This window comes from Hyperolius riggenbachi, chromosome 6 (genome assembly GCF_040937935.1).
Source record: "Hyperolius riggenbachi isolate aHypRig1 chromosome 6, aHypRig1.pri, whole genome shotgun sequence".
NCBI classification, from domain to species: domain Eukaryota; kingdom Metazoa; phylum Chordata; class Amphibia; order Anura; family Hyperoliidae; genus Hyperolius; species Hyperolius riggenbachi.
The window spans coordinates 111,815,807-111,828,353 of record NC_090651.1 but is presented as its reverse complement, the minus strand read 5'-3'; the positions used below and the strand labels follow the sequence as shown (position 1 = coordinate 111,828,353).

General features: G+C 43.7%; 1 protein-coding gene across 1 annotated transcript in view; it reads left to right on the top strand.

The window, feature by feature from the left end:
* ABCD3 (ATP binding cassette subfamily D member 3) overlaps positions 1 to 12,547 on the top strand; it is a 127,243-nt gene that overhangs the window by 89,863 nt on the left and 24,833 nt on the right. Inside the window, exons 12-15 of the mRNA XM_068239770.1 lie at positions 63 to 160; positions 1,800 to 1,891; positions 6,558 to 6,652; positions 6,735 to 6,807. Coding sequence (XP_068095871.1) covers positions 63 to 160; positions 1,800 to 1,891; positions 6,558 to 6,652; positions 6,735 to 6,807 — 358 coding nt within the window. The remainder of the gene's footprint in view (positions 1 to 62; positions 161 to 1,799; positions 1,892 to 6,557; positions 6,653 to 6,734; positions 6,808 to 12,547) is intronic.

Genomic DNA, 12,547 nt, shown 5'->3' with positions numbered 1-12,547 from the left:
TAATTATGATTTGATTTCTTATGTTTATTACAGTTTCTCCTCTTATTCTTATGTCTGTACAGATCTGGCTACCGTGGTTGGTTATTTGGTTGTCAGCCGTCCATTCCTTACAGTGAATCACCCACGGCACTTGAATAGCACTCATGCTGAGCTGTTGGAGGTGAGCATGCCTTTTAGGAAGGGGTCACACTTGTGTGAACCACCGGGGATTTCCTCACAAGCGGTTTACCATGTTTTAGCGCATATCTTTTTTTTTAACCTTTTGCTGACCGTGTCACGCCGATGGGCGTAAAGTCCTGGGGCTCTGTTTTGCAGGAGATCGCGCGCACGTTGCGCGCGCATCTCCTGCTTGGGGGGCGGAGCTCCGCCCCGCCTTATCGGGAGACTGTTAGACGGCGTGACCGCCGTCTATTTACATGGTGCAGTGCTGCGATCAGCAGCAGCGCTGCACTGGGGACAGCCGTGTGACACGGCTGTCCCTCTGGGGGACAAGAGAGCGATCGGCTCTCATAGGGTGAAGCCTATGAGAGCTGATCGCTATGATTGGCTGGCTGGGGGAGGGAGGGAGGGAAGGAAATTAACGAAACAGGCTTAAAAAAAAAAAAAAAAAATTGTCACAAAAAAATAAACATGGTGGGAGCGAGCAGACCCCACCAACAGAGAGCTCTGTTGGTGGGGAGAAAAGGGGGGGGGAATCACTTGTGTGCTATGTTGTGCGGCCCTGCAGCTTGGCCTTAAAGCTGCAGTGGCTAATTTGACTAAAATGGCCTGGTCACTAGGGGGGTTTAGCCCTGCAGTCCTTAAGAGGTTAAAAAATGTTTTTACAATAGCCAGTGATCTCATTGATGAATACGATGCCTTGTGTGGAAAAGTAGTGCAGGTTGTATCTTTTAACATTATTATTATTATTGATGTATAAAGCGCCAAAATATTCAGTGGCGCTGTACAAAGTAAATACGAATGGTAAATGAAGATCAATGGATTCCGACTTTATTGGAACACACAATAAAATAAAACCGGTTTAAAAGGCCACCTGTGTCGACGGCTGTTTCATGTGTAAACCACGCCTCCTCAGGACACCCAGCTAGTAAGTAAAGTACCCAAAGTAAAAACATAGGGTACAAAATAATACAGACAATGGTGTACACCATTTGTACCAAATACTGAATCGGTACAAAGTTCAGAATTGGTAATAAACGTGTCATAATTTAATATGAATACATGTGTAACAAAATCTAGGAGTTAGAAAGGTGAGACAGCCCTGCCCTTGCGAGCTTACAATCTAAAGGCTATGCTGAATCGCTGATTCCTCCTGAAACCGCAGCGGCTCCATAGAAAATCATTATATGAATTTTTACATTGTGGGGAAATGCTGCCGATCTGCACAAGTGTGTTCCCTGCCTTACAGCGGATACTTTTTGACCAGTCTACATTCTTAAAGTGGAGCTAGATTAAACTTTTTGTTTTTGCTCTTGGTTTGGCCACAGTGGTGAAACGTTGGAAGACTGAAAGGTTTTTATTGCTGCCTGGGTTCTTGTTGGAAATATATCGCTTCAGTTCCTATAATCATGGGTCACCATGAGCAGAAATCTTTACAAAAGGGACACAGGCAGTAATAAAACACAGAGATTGTGTTAAAAAGGTCTTAAATTTTATGGCTTTTTGTGTTCTAGCTTCAAAAATGTTCTTTTTTTTTGTCACAAGACCGCAATAAAAAATCTGATCTCACACTTCCATCCTACTAATTAGAAAAATGATTGTTTGAACTTCCAGTCCATACATGTACCTTTCTGTGACAGGACTATTACCAGAGCGGAAGGATGTTACTAAGGATGTCTCAAGCTCTTGGCCGGATTGTGCTAGCTGGACGTGAAATGACAAGATTAGCAGGGTGAGAGGACTCAAAATGGCATCCATATGTAAATACCACATTATGCTGTGTAGTTTCCACTCAATGCGGGCGATTCTCACATGGTCCTTTTGTTTATGTCTTGGTAAAAAAAAATCAGACTGAACATATACAAATCTTTAACACCTGTAGTCAGGCACCAATACCGCAATACTGCTGCTATGCATCAGTCCCTCACCACATTATCAGGATTCCAGGTATATAATAGCCGAACTCTGGCGCCTATATACACGCCGCAAGCAGAATTCGGCTATGTAGTCCTTACCACATTATCAGGATTCCAGGTATATAATAGCTGAACTCTGGCACCAATATACACGCCGCAAGCAGAATTCGGCTATGTAGTCCTTACCAGATTATCAGGATTCCAGGTATATAATAGCCGAACTCTGGCGCCTATATACACGCCGCAAGCAGAATTCAGCTATGTAGTCCTTACCAGATTATCAGGATTCCAGGTATGTAATAGCCAAACTCTGGCGCCTATATACACGCCGCAGGCAGAATTCGGCTATGCAGTCCTTACCACATTATCAGGATTCCAGGTATAGAATAGCTGAACTCTGGCGCCTATATACACGCCGCAGGCAGAATTCGGCTATGTAGTCATTACCACGTTATCAGGATTCCAGGTATATAATAGCTGAACTCTGGCACCAATATACACGCCGCAAGCAGAATTCGGCTATGTAGTCCTTACCAGATTATCAGGATTCCAGGTATATAATAGCCGAACTCTGGCGCCTATATACACGCCGCAAGCAGAATTCAGCTATGTAGTCCTTACCAGATTATCAGGATTCCAGGTATGTAATAGCCAAACTCTGGCGCCTATATACACGCCGCAGGCAGAATTCGGCTATGTAGTCCTTACCACATTATCAGGATTCCAGGTATATAATAGCTGAACTCTGGCACCTATATACATGCCGCAGGCAGAATTCAGCTATGTAGTCATTACCACATTATCAGGATTCCAGGTATATAATAGCTGAACTCTGGCGCCTATATACACGCCGCAGGCAGAATTCGGCTATGTAGTGATTACCACATTATCAGGATTCCAGGTATATAATAGCTGAACTCTGGCGCCTATATACACGCCGCAGGCAGAATTCGGCTATGTAGTCATTACCACATTATCAGGATTCCAGGTATATAATAGCTGAACTCTGGCGCCTATATACACGCTGCAAGCAGAATTCGGCTATGTAGTCATTACCACATTATCAGGATTCCAGGTATATAATAGCTGAACTCTGGCGCCTATATACACGCCGCAGGCAGAATTCGGCTATGTAGTCATTACCACATTATCAGGATTCCAGGTATATAATAGCTGAACTCTGGCGCCTATATACACGCTGCAAGCAGAATTCGGCTATGTAGTCATTACCACATTATCAGGATTCCAGGTATATAATAGCTGAACTCTGGCGCCTATATACAGTGGAGGAAATAATTATTTGACCCCCTCACTGATTTTGTAAGTTTGTCCAATGACAAAGAAAAGAAAAGTCTCAGAACAGTATCATTTCAATGGTAGGTTTATTTTAACAGTGGCAGATGGCACATCAAAAGGAAAATCGAAAACATAACCTTAAATAAAAGATAGCAACTGATTTGCATTTCATTGAGTGAAATAAGTTTTTGAACCCCTACCAACCATTAAGAGTTCTGGCTCCCACAGAGTGGTTAGACACGTCTACTCAATTAGTAACCCTCGTTAAGGACACCTGTCTTAACTAGTCACCTGTATAAAAGACACCTGTCTACAGAATCAATCAATCAAGCAGACTCCAAACTCTCCAACATGGGAAAGACCAAAGAGCTGTCCAAGGATGTCAGAGACAAAATTGTAGACCTGCACAAGGCTGGAATGGGCTACAAAACCATTAGCAAGAAGCTGGGAGAGAAGGTGACAACTGTTGGTGCGATTGTTCGAAAATGGGAAGGAGCACAAAATGACCATCAATCGACCTCGCTCTGGGGCTCCACGCAAGATCTCACCTCGTGGGGTGTCAATGGTTCTGAGAAAGGTGAAAAAGCATCCTAGAACTACACGGGAGGAGTTAGTGAATGACCTCAAATTAGCAGGGACCACAGTCACCAAGAAAACCATTGGAAACACATTACACCGCAATGGATTAAAATCCTGCAGGGCTCGCAAGGTCCCCCTGCTCAAGAAGGCACATGTGCAGGCCCGTCTGAAGTTTGCCAATGAACACCTGAATGATTCTGTGAGTGACTGGGAGAAGGTGCTGTGGTCTGATGAGACCAAAATAGAGCTCTTTGGCATTAACTCAACTCGCTGTGTTTGGAGGAAGAAAAATGCTGCCTATGACCCCCAAAACACCGTCCCCACCGTCAAGCATGGGGGTGGAAACATTTTGCTTTGGGGGTGTTTTTCTGCTAAGGGCACAGGAAAACTTAATCGCATTAACGGGAAAATGGACGGAGCCATGTATCGTGAAATCCTGAACGACAACCTCCTTCCCTCTGCCAGGAAACTGAAAATGGGTCGTGGATGGGTGTTCCAGCACGACAATGACCCAAAACATACAGCAAAGGCAACAAAGGAGTGGCTCAAGAAGAAGCACATTAAGGTCATGGAGTGGCCTAGTCAGTCTCCGGACCTTAATCCAATAGAAAACCTATGGAGGGAGCTCAAGCTCAGAGTTGCACAGAGACAGCCTCGAAACATTAGGGATTTAGAGATGATCTGCAAAGAGGAATGGACCAACATTCCTCCTAAAATGTGTGCTAACTTGATCATCAATTACAAGAAACGTTTGACCTCTGTGCTTGCAAACAAGGGTTTTTCCACTAAGTATTAAGTCTTTTATTGTTAGAGGGTTCAAAAACTTATTTCACTCAATGAAATGCAAATCAGTTGCTATCTTTAAGTTAAGGTTATTTGTTCGATTTTCCTTTTGATGTGCTATCTGCCACTGTTAAAATAAACCTACCATTGAAATGATACTGTTCTGGGACTTTTCATTTCTTTGTCATTGGACAAACTTACAAAATCAGTGAGGGGTCAAATAATGATTTCCTCCACTGTACATGCCGCAGGCAGAATTCGGCTATGTAGTCCTTACCACATTATCAGGATTCCAAGTATATAATAGCTAAACTCTGGCGCCTATATACACGCCGCAAGCAGAATTCAGCTATGTAGTCATTACCACATTATCAGGATTCCAGGTATGTAATAGCTGAACTCTGGCGCCAACATACACGCCGCAAGCAGAATTTGGCTATGTAGCCAAAATCCAGAGCCCTGAGCCCAAATTACCTTGCCGGCACCACCATAGCCGCTAAGTACATTGTTGCTATGAAAGCGCCAAAATGTTTACACAGCTCAGTACAGTTCAATGTGATCTGATAATTTTGTAAGGCAGTTAGCAGCTAAATGAAGTGAGTTTGTTTTTTTAAGCCTTCCAGTCACTCAGAAACCAGTCAAAACTATTTTTTCTATTAGTTTTATGCTTTTTAGACCGTAGATAAACTTATATCACATTAAAGGGACACCGAGCAGTGCAGAAACTATGGAAAGATGCATATCATTTTAAATAGATAGCAGGGGCATGTGTGCTATCGCGGCGCTAAACGGGGGTCCCTTCACCCCCAAATCCCCCTCCGTGCAGCGCATCCCCTCTTCCTGGTTGGGGCAGGGCCAACCGCCGCAGCCCTGCCCTACGCGCGTCTGTCAGCACGTATCTCCGCCTCTCCCCCGCCCCTCTCAGTCTTCCTTCACTGAGAGGGGCGGGGTAGAGCGTGACTGGAGGCAGGGCTGCAGCCGTTAGCCCTGCCTCCAGGAACGACCAATTCTACGACATAGGTTTGCGGGGGTGGGTTTGGGGGTGAAGGGACCCCCGTTCAGCGGCGCGACAGCGGCGGTTTAGCAGGGGCACACATGCCCCTGCTAACTATGAGCTCTGAAGCGAGATTTATTCTCGCTTCAGAGTCTCTTTAAAGCTCTCTTTCTCCTCTTTCCAATGATATATAAACCGCTGCCCTACGCCTTTTAGTTTTAGCTATTTTCGCGATTGAAATTGCCGCGGCCACGATTTCGTTCGCGAAAATAGAGAAGACTAAAAGGCGTAGGGCGACGATTTAGGGGTCATCAGAAAGAGGAGAAAGAGAGCTTTAAAATGATATCCATCTTTCCATAGTTACATTGTATTACACAGGGCGTCTTTTTCTCAAAGTCAGCAGCTCCATTCAGCAGAAAAAGTCGCCCTGTGTAATACAATGTAACTATGGAAAGATGGATATCATTTTAAAGCTCTCTTTCTCATCTTTCTGGCAACACCTAAACCGCGGCCCTACGCCTTTTAGTTTTCTCTATTTTCGCGATCTAAATTGCAGCCGCTGCATTTTCAATCGCGAAAATAGCGAAAACTAAAAAGCGTAGGGCGGCGGTTTGTATATCATTGGAAAGAGGCGAAAGAGAACTTTAAAATGATATGCATCTTTCCATAGTTTCTGCACTGCTCGGAGTCCCTTTAAGTATATTGTTGATATAGGGAATCTGATAACTGTATAGTTAGGTAAACCTTTTTAAAGTTCTGCAACTCTAAAAAGAAATTCATTTTGATGCGTTTGTAAGCGGTTTAGCATTAACCCTTTGTTATCTGTGTAGTTTCACAGCCAGGATAACAGAGCTGATGCAAGTGCTGAAGGACTTGAACCAAGGCAGATATGAGCGCACTATGGTTTCCCAACAGCAGGACAAAGGTGATTGCTTCATTCAGCCTTAAGTAATTCGACTTGCCTGGGTAACCACGCGCACTGACAGCATGTTTCTCTTAAATTACAGAGTCTGAATCTCTTCCTAGTATTCCCTTAATACCTGGAAGTGGTCGTGTTATCAACGTCGACAACATCATCAAGTAAGTGTTTGAATGTGGGAAAACTCAGCCAGGTTTATGTCATTTTTCACAGTACTGCCTGGAATACTGTCATACTACATAGTAACCTGAGGTTGAAGGATGCCAATATTTCATCACCAACTAAGGAAATATAAAGTAGCATGAATCTGTCACTGGAATGTGTAGTTACTGTAGTCTGAGGTCTGCAGTAGATCACTTTGCTCTGTCGTGTGATGTTGTCATAACTCCTTTCCATATAACTCCTTTCCATAGGTTGGAATTTTACTTACTGATAATTAAAGTGGACCTGAACTGATGTAATGAAATAACAGTAATGTGGCATTAATAGTAATTTTACCTCTCAGTGGTGGCAGCTGTAAAAAGTATCTCTCCTCTCCTGTGAGTCCCTATCTGCTGAGGGACTCTGCCCCTCCACCACAAAACTGTGCTTTACACTTTGCATTCATGCAGAGGCCAAAGGATGGCATGGCAGAGTTAAGGTGGCCATACACCTATCGATTTTCCCGTAGATATCCGGCACATTCGATCCCTCTAATCAAGCCTGCTTGAAATCCATGCATGATCGATAATTGGCCAAAATCAAATCCATTGATCGCACCAAACGGAAGATATTACTCAACCGGTAGTGGGTCGGGAGTGTGGCAATAGCGACGTTTGATATTGGGACGAGCACCGTATAGTGTCCACAGCGAAGCTTACACTTGCCTGTCTGCCAGCCCACTTCCTGTGTCTTTTCTTCATCGCCAGCACTTCTACCCATCTATTCTCTTATGTGGTACCAGTGTCCCCTTACAATCACTAGAGGCCCGGCGTGTACATGCTCATGTAAGGTATGTACCAGTGCGCCTCTAGTGTTCGACCACGCCGGTGGACAGGTGATTGTAAGCACCGCTGCCTACACTCTGCACATGAGGGGTGGGAGCACATAGATGAGGGATACCTGGGGGCCTGGCAGTGCACTTAGCAGCATGCACTGCCCAGAAGTATAGGTTCTAACAAATAAATAAGAGGATTTTGTTAAGATGGCAACATGGAGTAATGTTGCCCTTTGCAGCATTAAATTGTCCCTGATGTGAAAGCAAAGGGCTCCAATCAGTGCCATGTAAACCTTTCTAATGGGGCATCTTGAATTGTGGTGTCTTTATATTGATAAAAAAAATTATAATGCAATCACTGGTTTATTTATAAACCATCTAAATTGTTATATAAGTATATGTCAACCATTGTATAAACCAGGGGTCCCCAACCTTTTTAAGCCCAGGGCCCACTATCCCGACCAAACTTTTCTCTGGGGCCCCCCGGGGGGAGGGGGGGGGCGTGGTTAGTGGCGGCAGCAGCCCCCCCCTCTTTTCCCTGATTCTGAGTGTAGTATATAGGTAAGTAGGTATCTAGGTATAGTTGCCCCCAGTATAGGTAGCTAACACAGTTGCCCCTGTATAAGGGCTATAGTTGCATCAGTATAGTTAGGTAGTATAGTTACCCCAATATAGTTAGTATAGTTACCCCAGTATAGCAAGTACAGTTAGCCCAGTATAGCAAGTACAGTTAGCCCAATATAGCAAGTACAGTTAGCCCAGTATAGCAAGTACAGTTAGCCCAGTATAGCAAGTACAGTTAGCCCAGTATAGCAAGTATAGTTAGCCCAGTATAGCAAGTATAGTTAGCCCAGTATAGCAAGTATAGTTAGCCCAGTATAGCAAGTATAGTTAGCCCAGTATAGCAAGTATAGTTAGCCCAGTATAGCAAGTATAGTTAGCCCAGTATAGCAAGTACAGTTAGCCCAGTATACCTAGTACAGTTAGCCCAGTGTAACCAGTAGTTACCCCAGTATAGCTGCCCCAGTGTAGCTAGCAGAGGTGCCCTCTCCCCCCCACGGCCGCCGCTCCTGTTACCTTATGAGCGGGCGTCCGCTTCCTTCCTTATATTCCTCCAGCCGCGGCTCTCCTCTTCGCAGCATGTCGTATTACAGCAGCGCTTCCTGCAGTTTCAGGTAAATCCCAAACTGTCCACCAGAGGTCTCCATTGTATAGTGCATGCATGGTGACTTCACAAATTATTTCAGTAATAGATCTACTGAGTTACCTGATTTTTCCCACTTAAAAATGATGAAATTATAATGCATTGCTAATGTCCCCTGAAAAATATGGGCACTCTGGCTATTTATTTGCAGATGCTCTTCTTTGGGAGCAGTCCATACATGTACTATTGTATACACCAGACACGGCTGTGGTGCTCTCTTCTGGCCTGTCTGTTTCTGTTGCCTGTTCTACTGACTTCAGTCATTCACTAATACCTAGTCAAAAAAAAAAAAACACTACCAGTATATGCTGTTCAACCACCTGTTATTTATTGAAATTGCAAAAAAGGGTATTTCTCAGGAAACATCACAATAAAACCTGTAGTATAACTATAAAGGTTACACATAATTGTATGCACAGAAATATTATTAAACGGGGAATTCCCCAAACTTGTCTCAGCCTGGAATGTCTAAAGCGACCGTGCACAATATAGGACTTAGGTTACCACCTAATAATAACCGTATCAAGCCTGCGCATGGGGAGGGGCAGGCACAGACACCTTACCGCCAAAAATTAAAGGCACCTAGTATGCCAATTGCTACTCCAATTGCATGCCTCACCCCATGCCCAATCGATAACGGTGGTCAACAAACAATAAAATTGCCCCTCCCCGTCCCCCTATGCACCCCCGCAATCACAACACCATGCCCTGCATACAAAGATCTCATAGAAGACATGAATCACAGGGGTCGTCACCCCAATATGTTAAGGATGGCACTAAAAAATGAAAAAAGGGTCGTAATAACTATGCGCAAAATTTCCACAAAAATTCCTCTGTCCAGAGTTCACTGGATGGACACAAAATTCAGCATCAAAACGCCATAAGTGATCGTTAGAGAATACTATTCCTTAGAGAGTTTCTCCACAGAAGATGAAAGGCTGGTGCACCTGGCCTATTTGCTGTTAAGTGAATGTCCGGCCTGTATTTGCAAGACCTCTACGCACAGCCCAATGTTCCAACCACGCTGTGTCTCTCACAAGCAAAGTCTTAGTATGGTACAAGTCCACCTCCATGCATTAGGTAGTCAATATACTTTTGGCAATTAACTTAATGATAGCAGATCAGCATTATTGCAATGAGCATAGTTCCATATGAGCATTAAAAGGTACACACTGTATAGGCATACAATGCTTATTGAGTAAGTAACTTACTTGAGTAACTTAAGTAACTTACTCAATAAGCATTGTATGGGTATACAGTGTGTACCTTTTTAATGCTCATATGGAACTATGCTCATTGCAATAATGCTGATCTGCCTTCATTAAGTTTTGTACCATTCTGAATAATATATGAGGGGACACAGCTGGGTTTTCTGGGAGAGTGCTGCATAAGGTATAATTCCTGGCGGATTGATCAACTTTACTCTGCCCCAGCCCAGTCTGTTTGATGTTTTCTCAAGCTGATACAATAATTTTGGTGATTTGAACATCTCTATGATGCCCTAAATCAATACTCAAAAGGACAACTCTGCACAAGGACTATATCCTGGCGGACTCTGTTTTGTCCTAGAGATGAACTCTTAGAGGGGGCAACTCTGCAAAAGGTTTTCATCTTGGCGGACTTGGTTCTCTCTTGGGTGATGATCCTTGAACCAGCACACTATCAAATACCAGTGTTTCCATTAAGGAGAATTTATGGAGTGAAATGTACACACACATTTTTTTTATTTTTTTTTTGCTATTACCGTGATCTTTTTTCCATCCTTTTGGCTTTAGGAGTCTACTTTTTTCCTTTTGGATCCAATAAGGGACTAGATAACTGGCCAGTTTATCCAAATATTGTGATACTATATTGATGCCGTGAGGTTGTATTACCCTGTCATATGTTACCCCCACATGTGCATAAGGCTTTGGTTTTTTAACTTAAATTTATTATTAATCTTGGATATTGATAAATAAAAGCAATTTTGTACTTTTTCTAGATACAGGTTTCTTCTCTTCATTGAGGTTATGAATTAATTGTGTAAGGTCTTAGACCTAGGGAAGTATATAGATTGTGTATTTATTAGACCTAGACGTGTACAGCAGATAGAATAACTTGCATATTTAAGATCTGCACATCAGTTCTAGATACTCCTCTCCTGTAATCCATTCTCTCCTTGTCATGGCCTGCTAGATCAGATGAAAAACACATATATGCAAGTGATGCTATCCTACACCTCTTTGGACAGCACTGGGTGAACGTGACAGAATAGTGACAGGCAGGTGAAACTGCCAGAGCAGGCGGGTGCAGCACAGCTGTGTGTGTTATACAGACTGCTAATAATATATAACTTATGTAAGATTGTGAGCAGCCAGGGAATCCTCAGCTCACTCCACAGCAGTAAACTCAGTAAAGCTTTATAACACCAGTATAGATCAGGGGTAGTTTAGGGTTGATGTAACCTATTAAACTAGGACTGAGGTGTATTTTTACTTGCTTTGTGAAGCTCTTTAGATTTTCAACACAGAATAAATAAAAACTAAATTCCTAGATCTAGTTGTGTGATTGTGTTGCTAGATATGATATAATGTTATTTAATACACCTGATCTACCCCAGAATACATATGATTATGCAGCGTTCCCCCTCCCCCCAAAGTAAGGCATTTTCCCAAAATACACATGATTAGGCAGCATTTCCTTCGAAATTAGGCACAGTTTTCCCCAAAATACATAAAGTAAGGCAGCATTTACACTAAAATACACATTATGCAGTGTCCCTCCCCCCCCCCCCCCCCCCAAGAAAAAAAACCTGTTTAGGAAGCGTTTCCCCACAATACACAGGCAGTGTTTTCCCAATAAAATATATTAGTCATAGTACCTCCTAATATCCCTGCATCAGTGGTGGTACCTAAGAATAAAAATAAGGTATGAACCTGGCAGGAGGCCCCTCCCTTGTCCTCCAACGCTGATCCCCCAACCTCCATTTCCGCAGCTCCTGGTGCAAACTTCCCGCGCTATGCTGAGAGGCAGAGCAGGGCTACAGGAAAATGGTGGCCATAGCCCTGCACTGAAGACGGATACAAACAACAAGTCCAGGGCTTCAGACACCGTTTTCCTAAAGCCCTACTGCCGCGTGACTCCACTCCTACTCCTTTTCAAGCCCAGTGACGTCGTTCCACAATTCCTCTGCAAGTATTTTCCGCCTAGGATGCGAGAGCTGCTATTTTGTCTGCGGCCCCTGGGGGACCCCCTGACAAAGTGCTGATGTACCCCCAGGGGACCCCAGATTGAGAACCACTGCCCTACAGGGATGGGCTTCCGAGTAGTTACAATGTCATATTCGAAATTGTAATTAAGCTTGATTAATGTACGTGTGACCGCGGGATACGTTGGGTTAACTGTCCATGGATCCTATGGGACGCATTCCACGACTCACTACCGCACTTCCTCCTTCAAGCCCGAAGGAGGAAGTGCGGTAGTGAGTCGGGGAATGCATCTCATAGGTTGTGTGTGAGAGGAATGCTATGCATTGGATCCCTGGACTTCTGGGTAAGTTAACCCCCTGTATCCTGTGGTCACATGTGCATTAATCAAGCTTGATTACAACTTCGAATCCGAGTAGTTTCGACCTTGTAACTACTCGGAAACCCATCCCTGCTGCCTTATGCAATCCTTTTTATGTTCTATTTTTTTTCTTATTACCGTGAAACATGTTCAATAGTTGCTATGGGGCAGCATA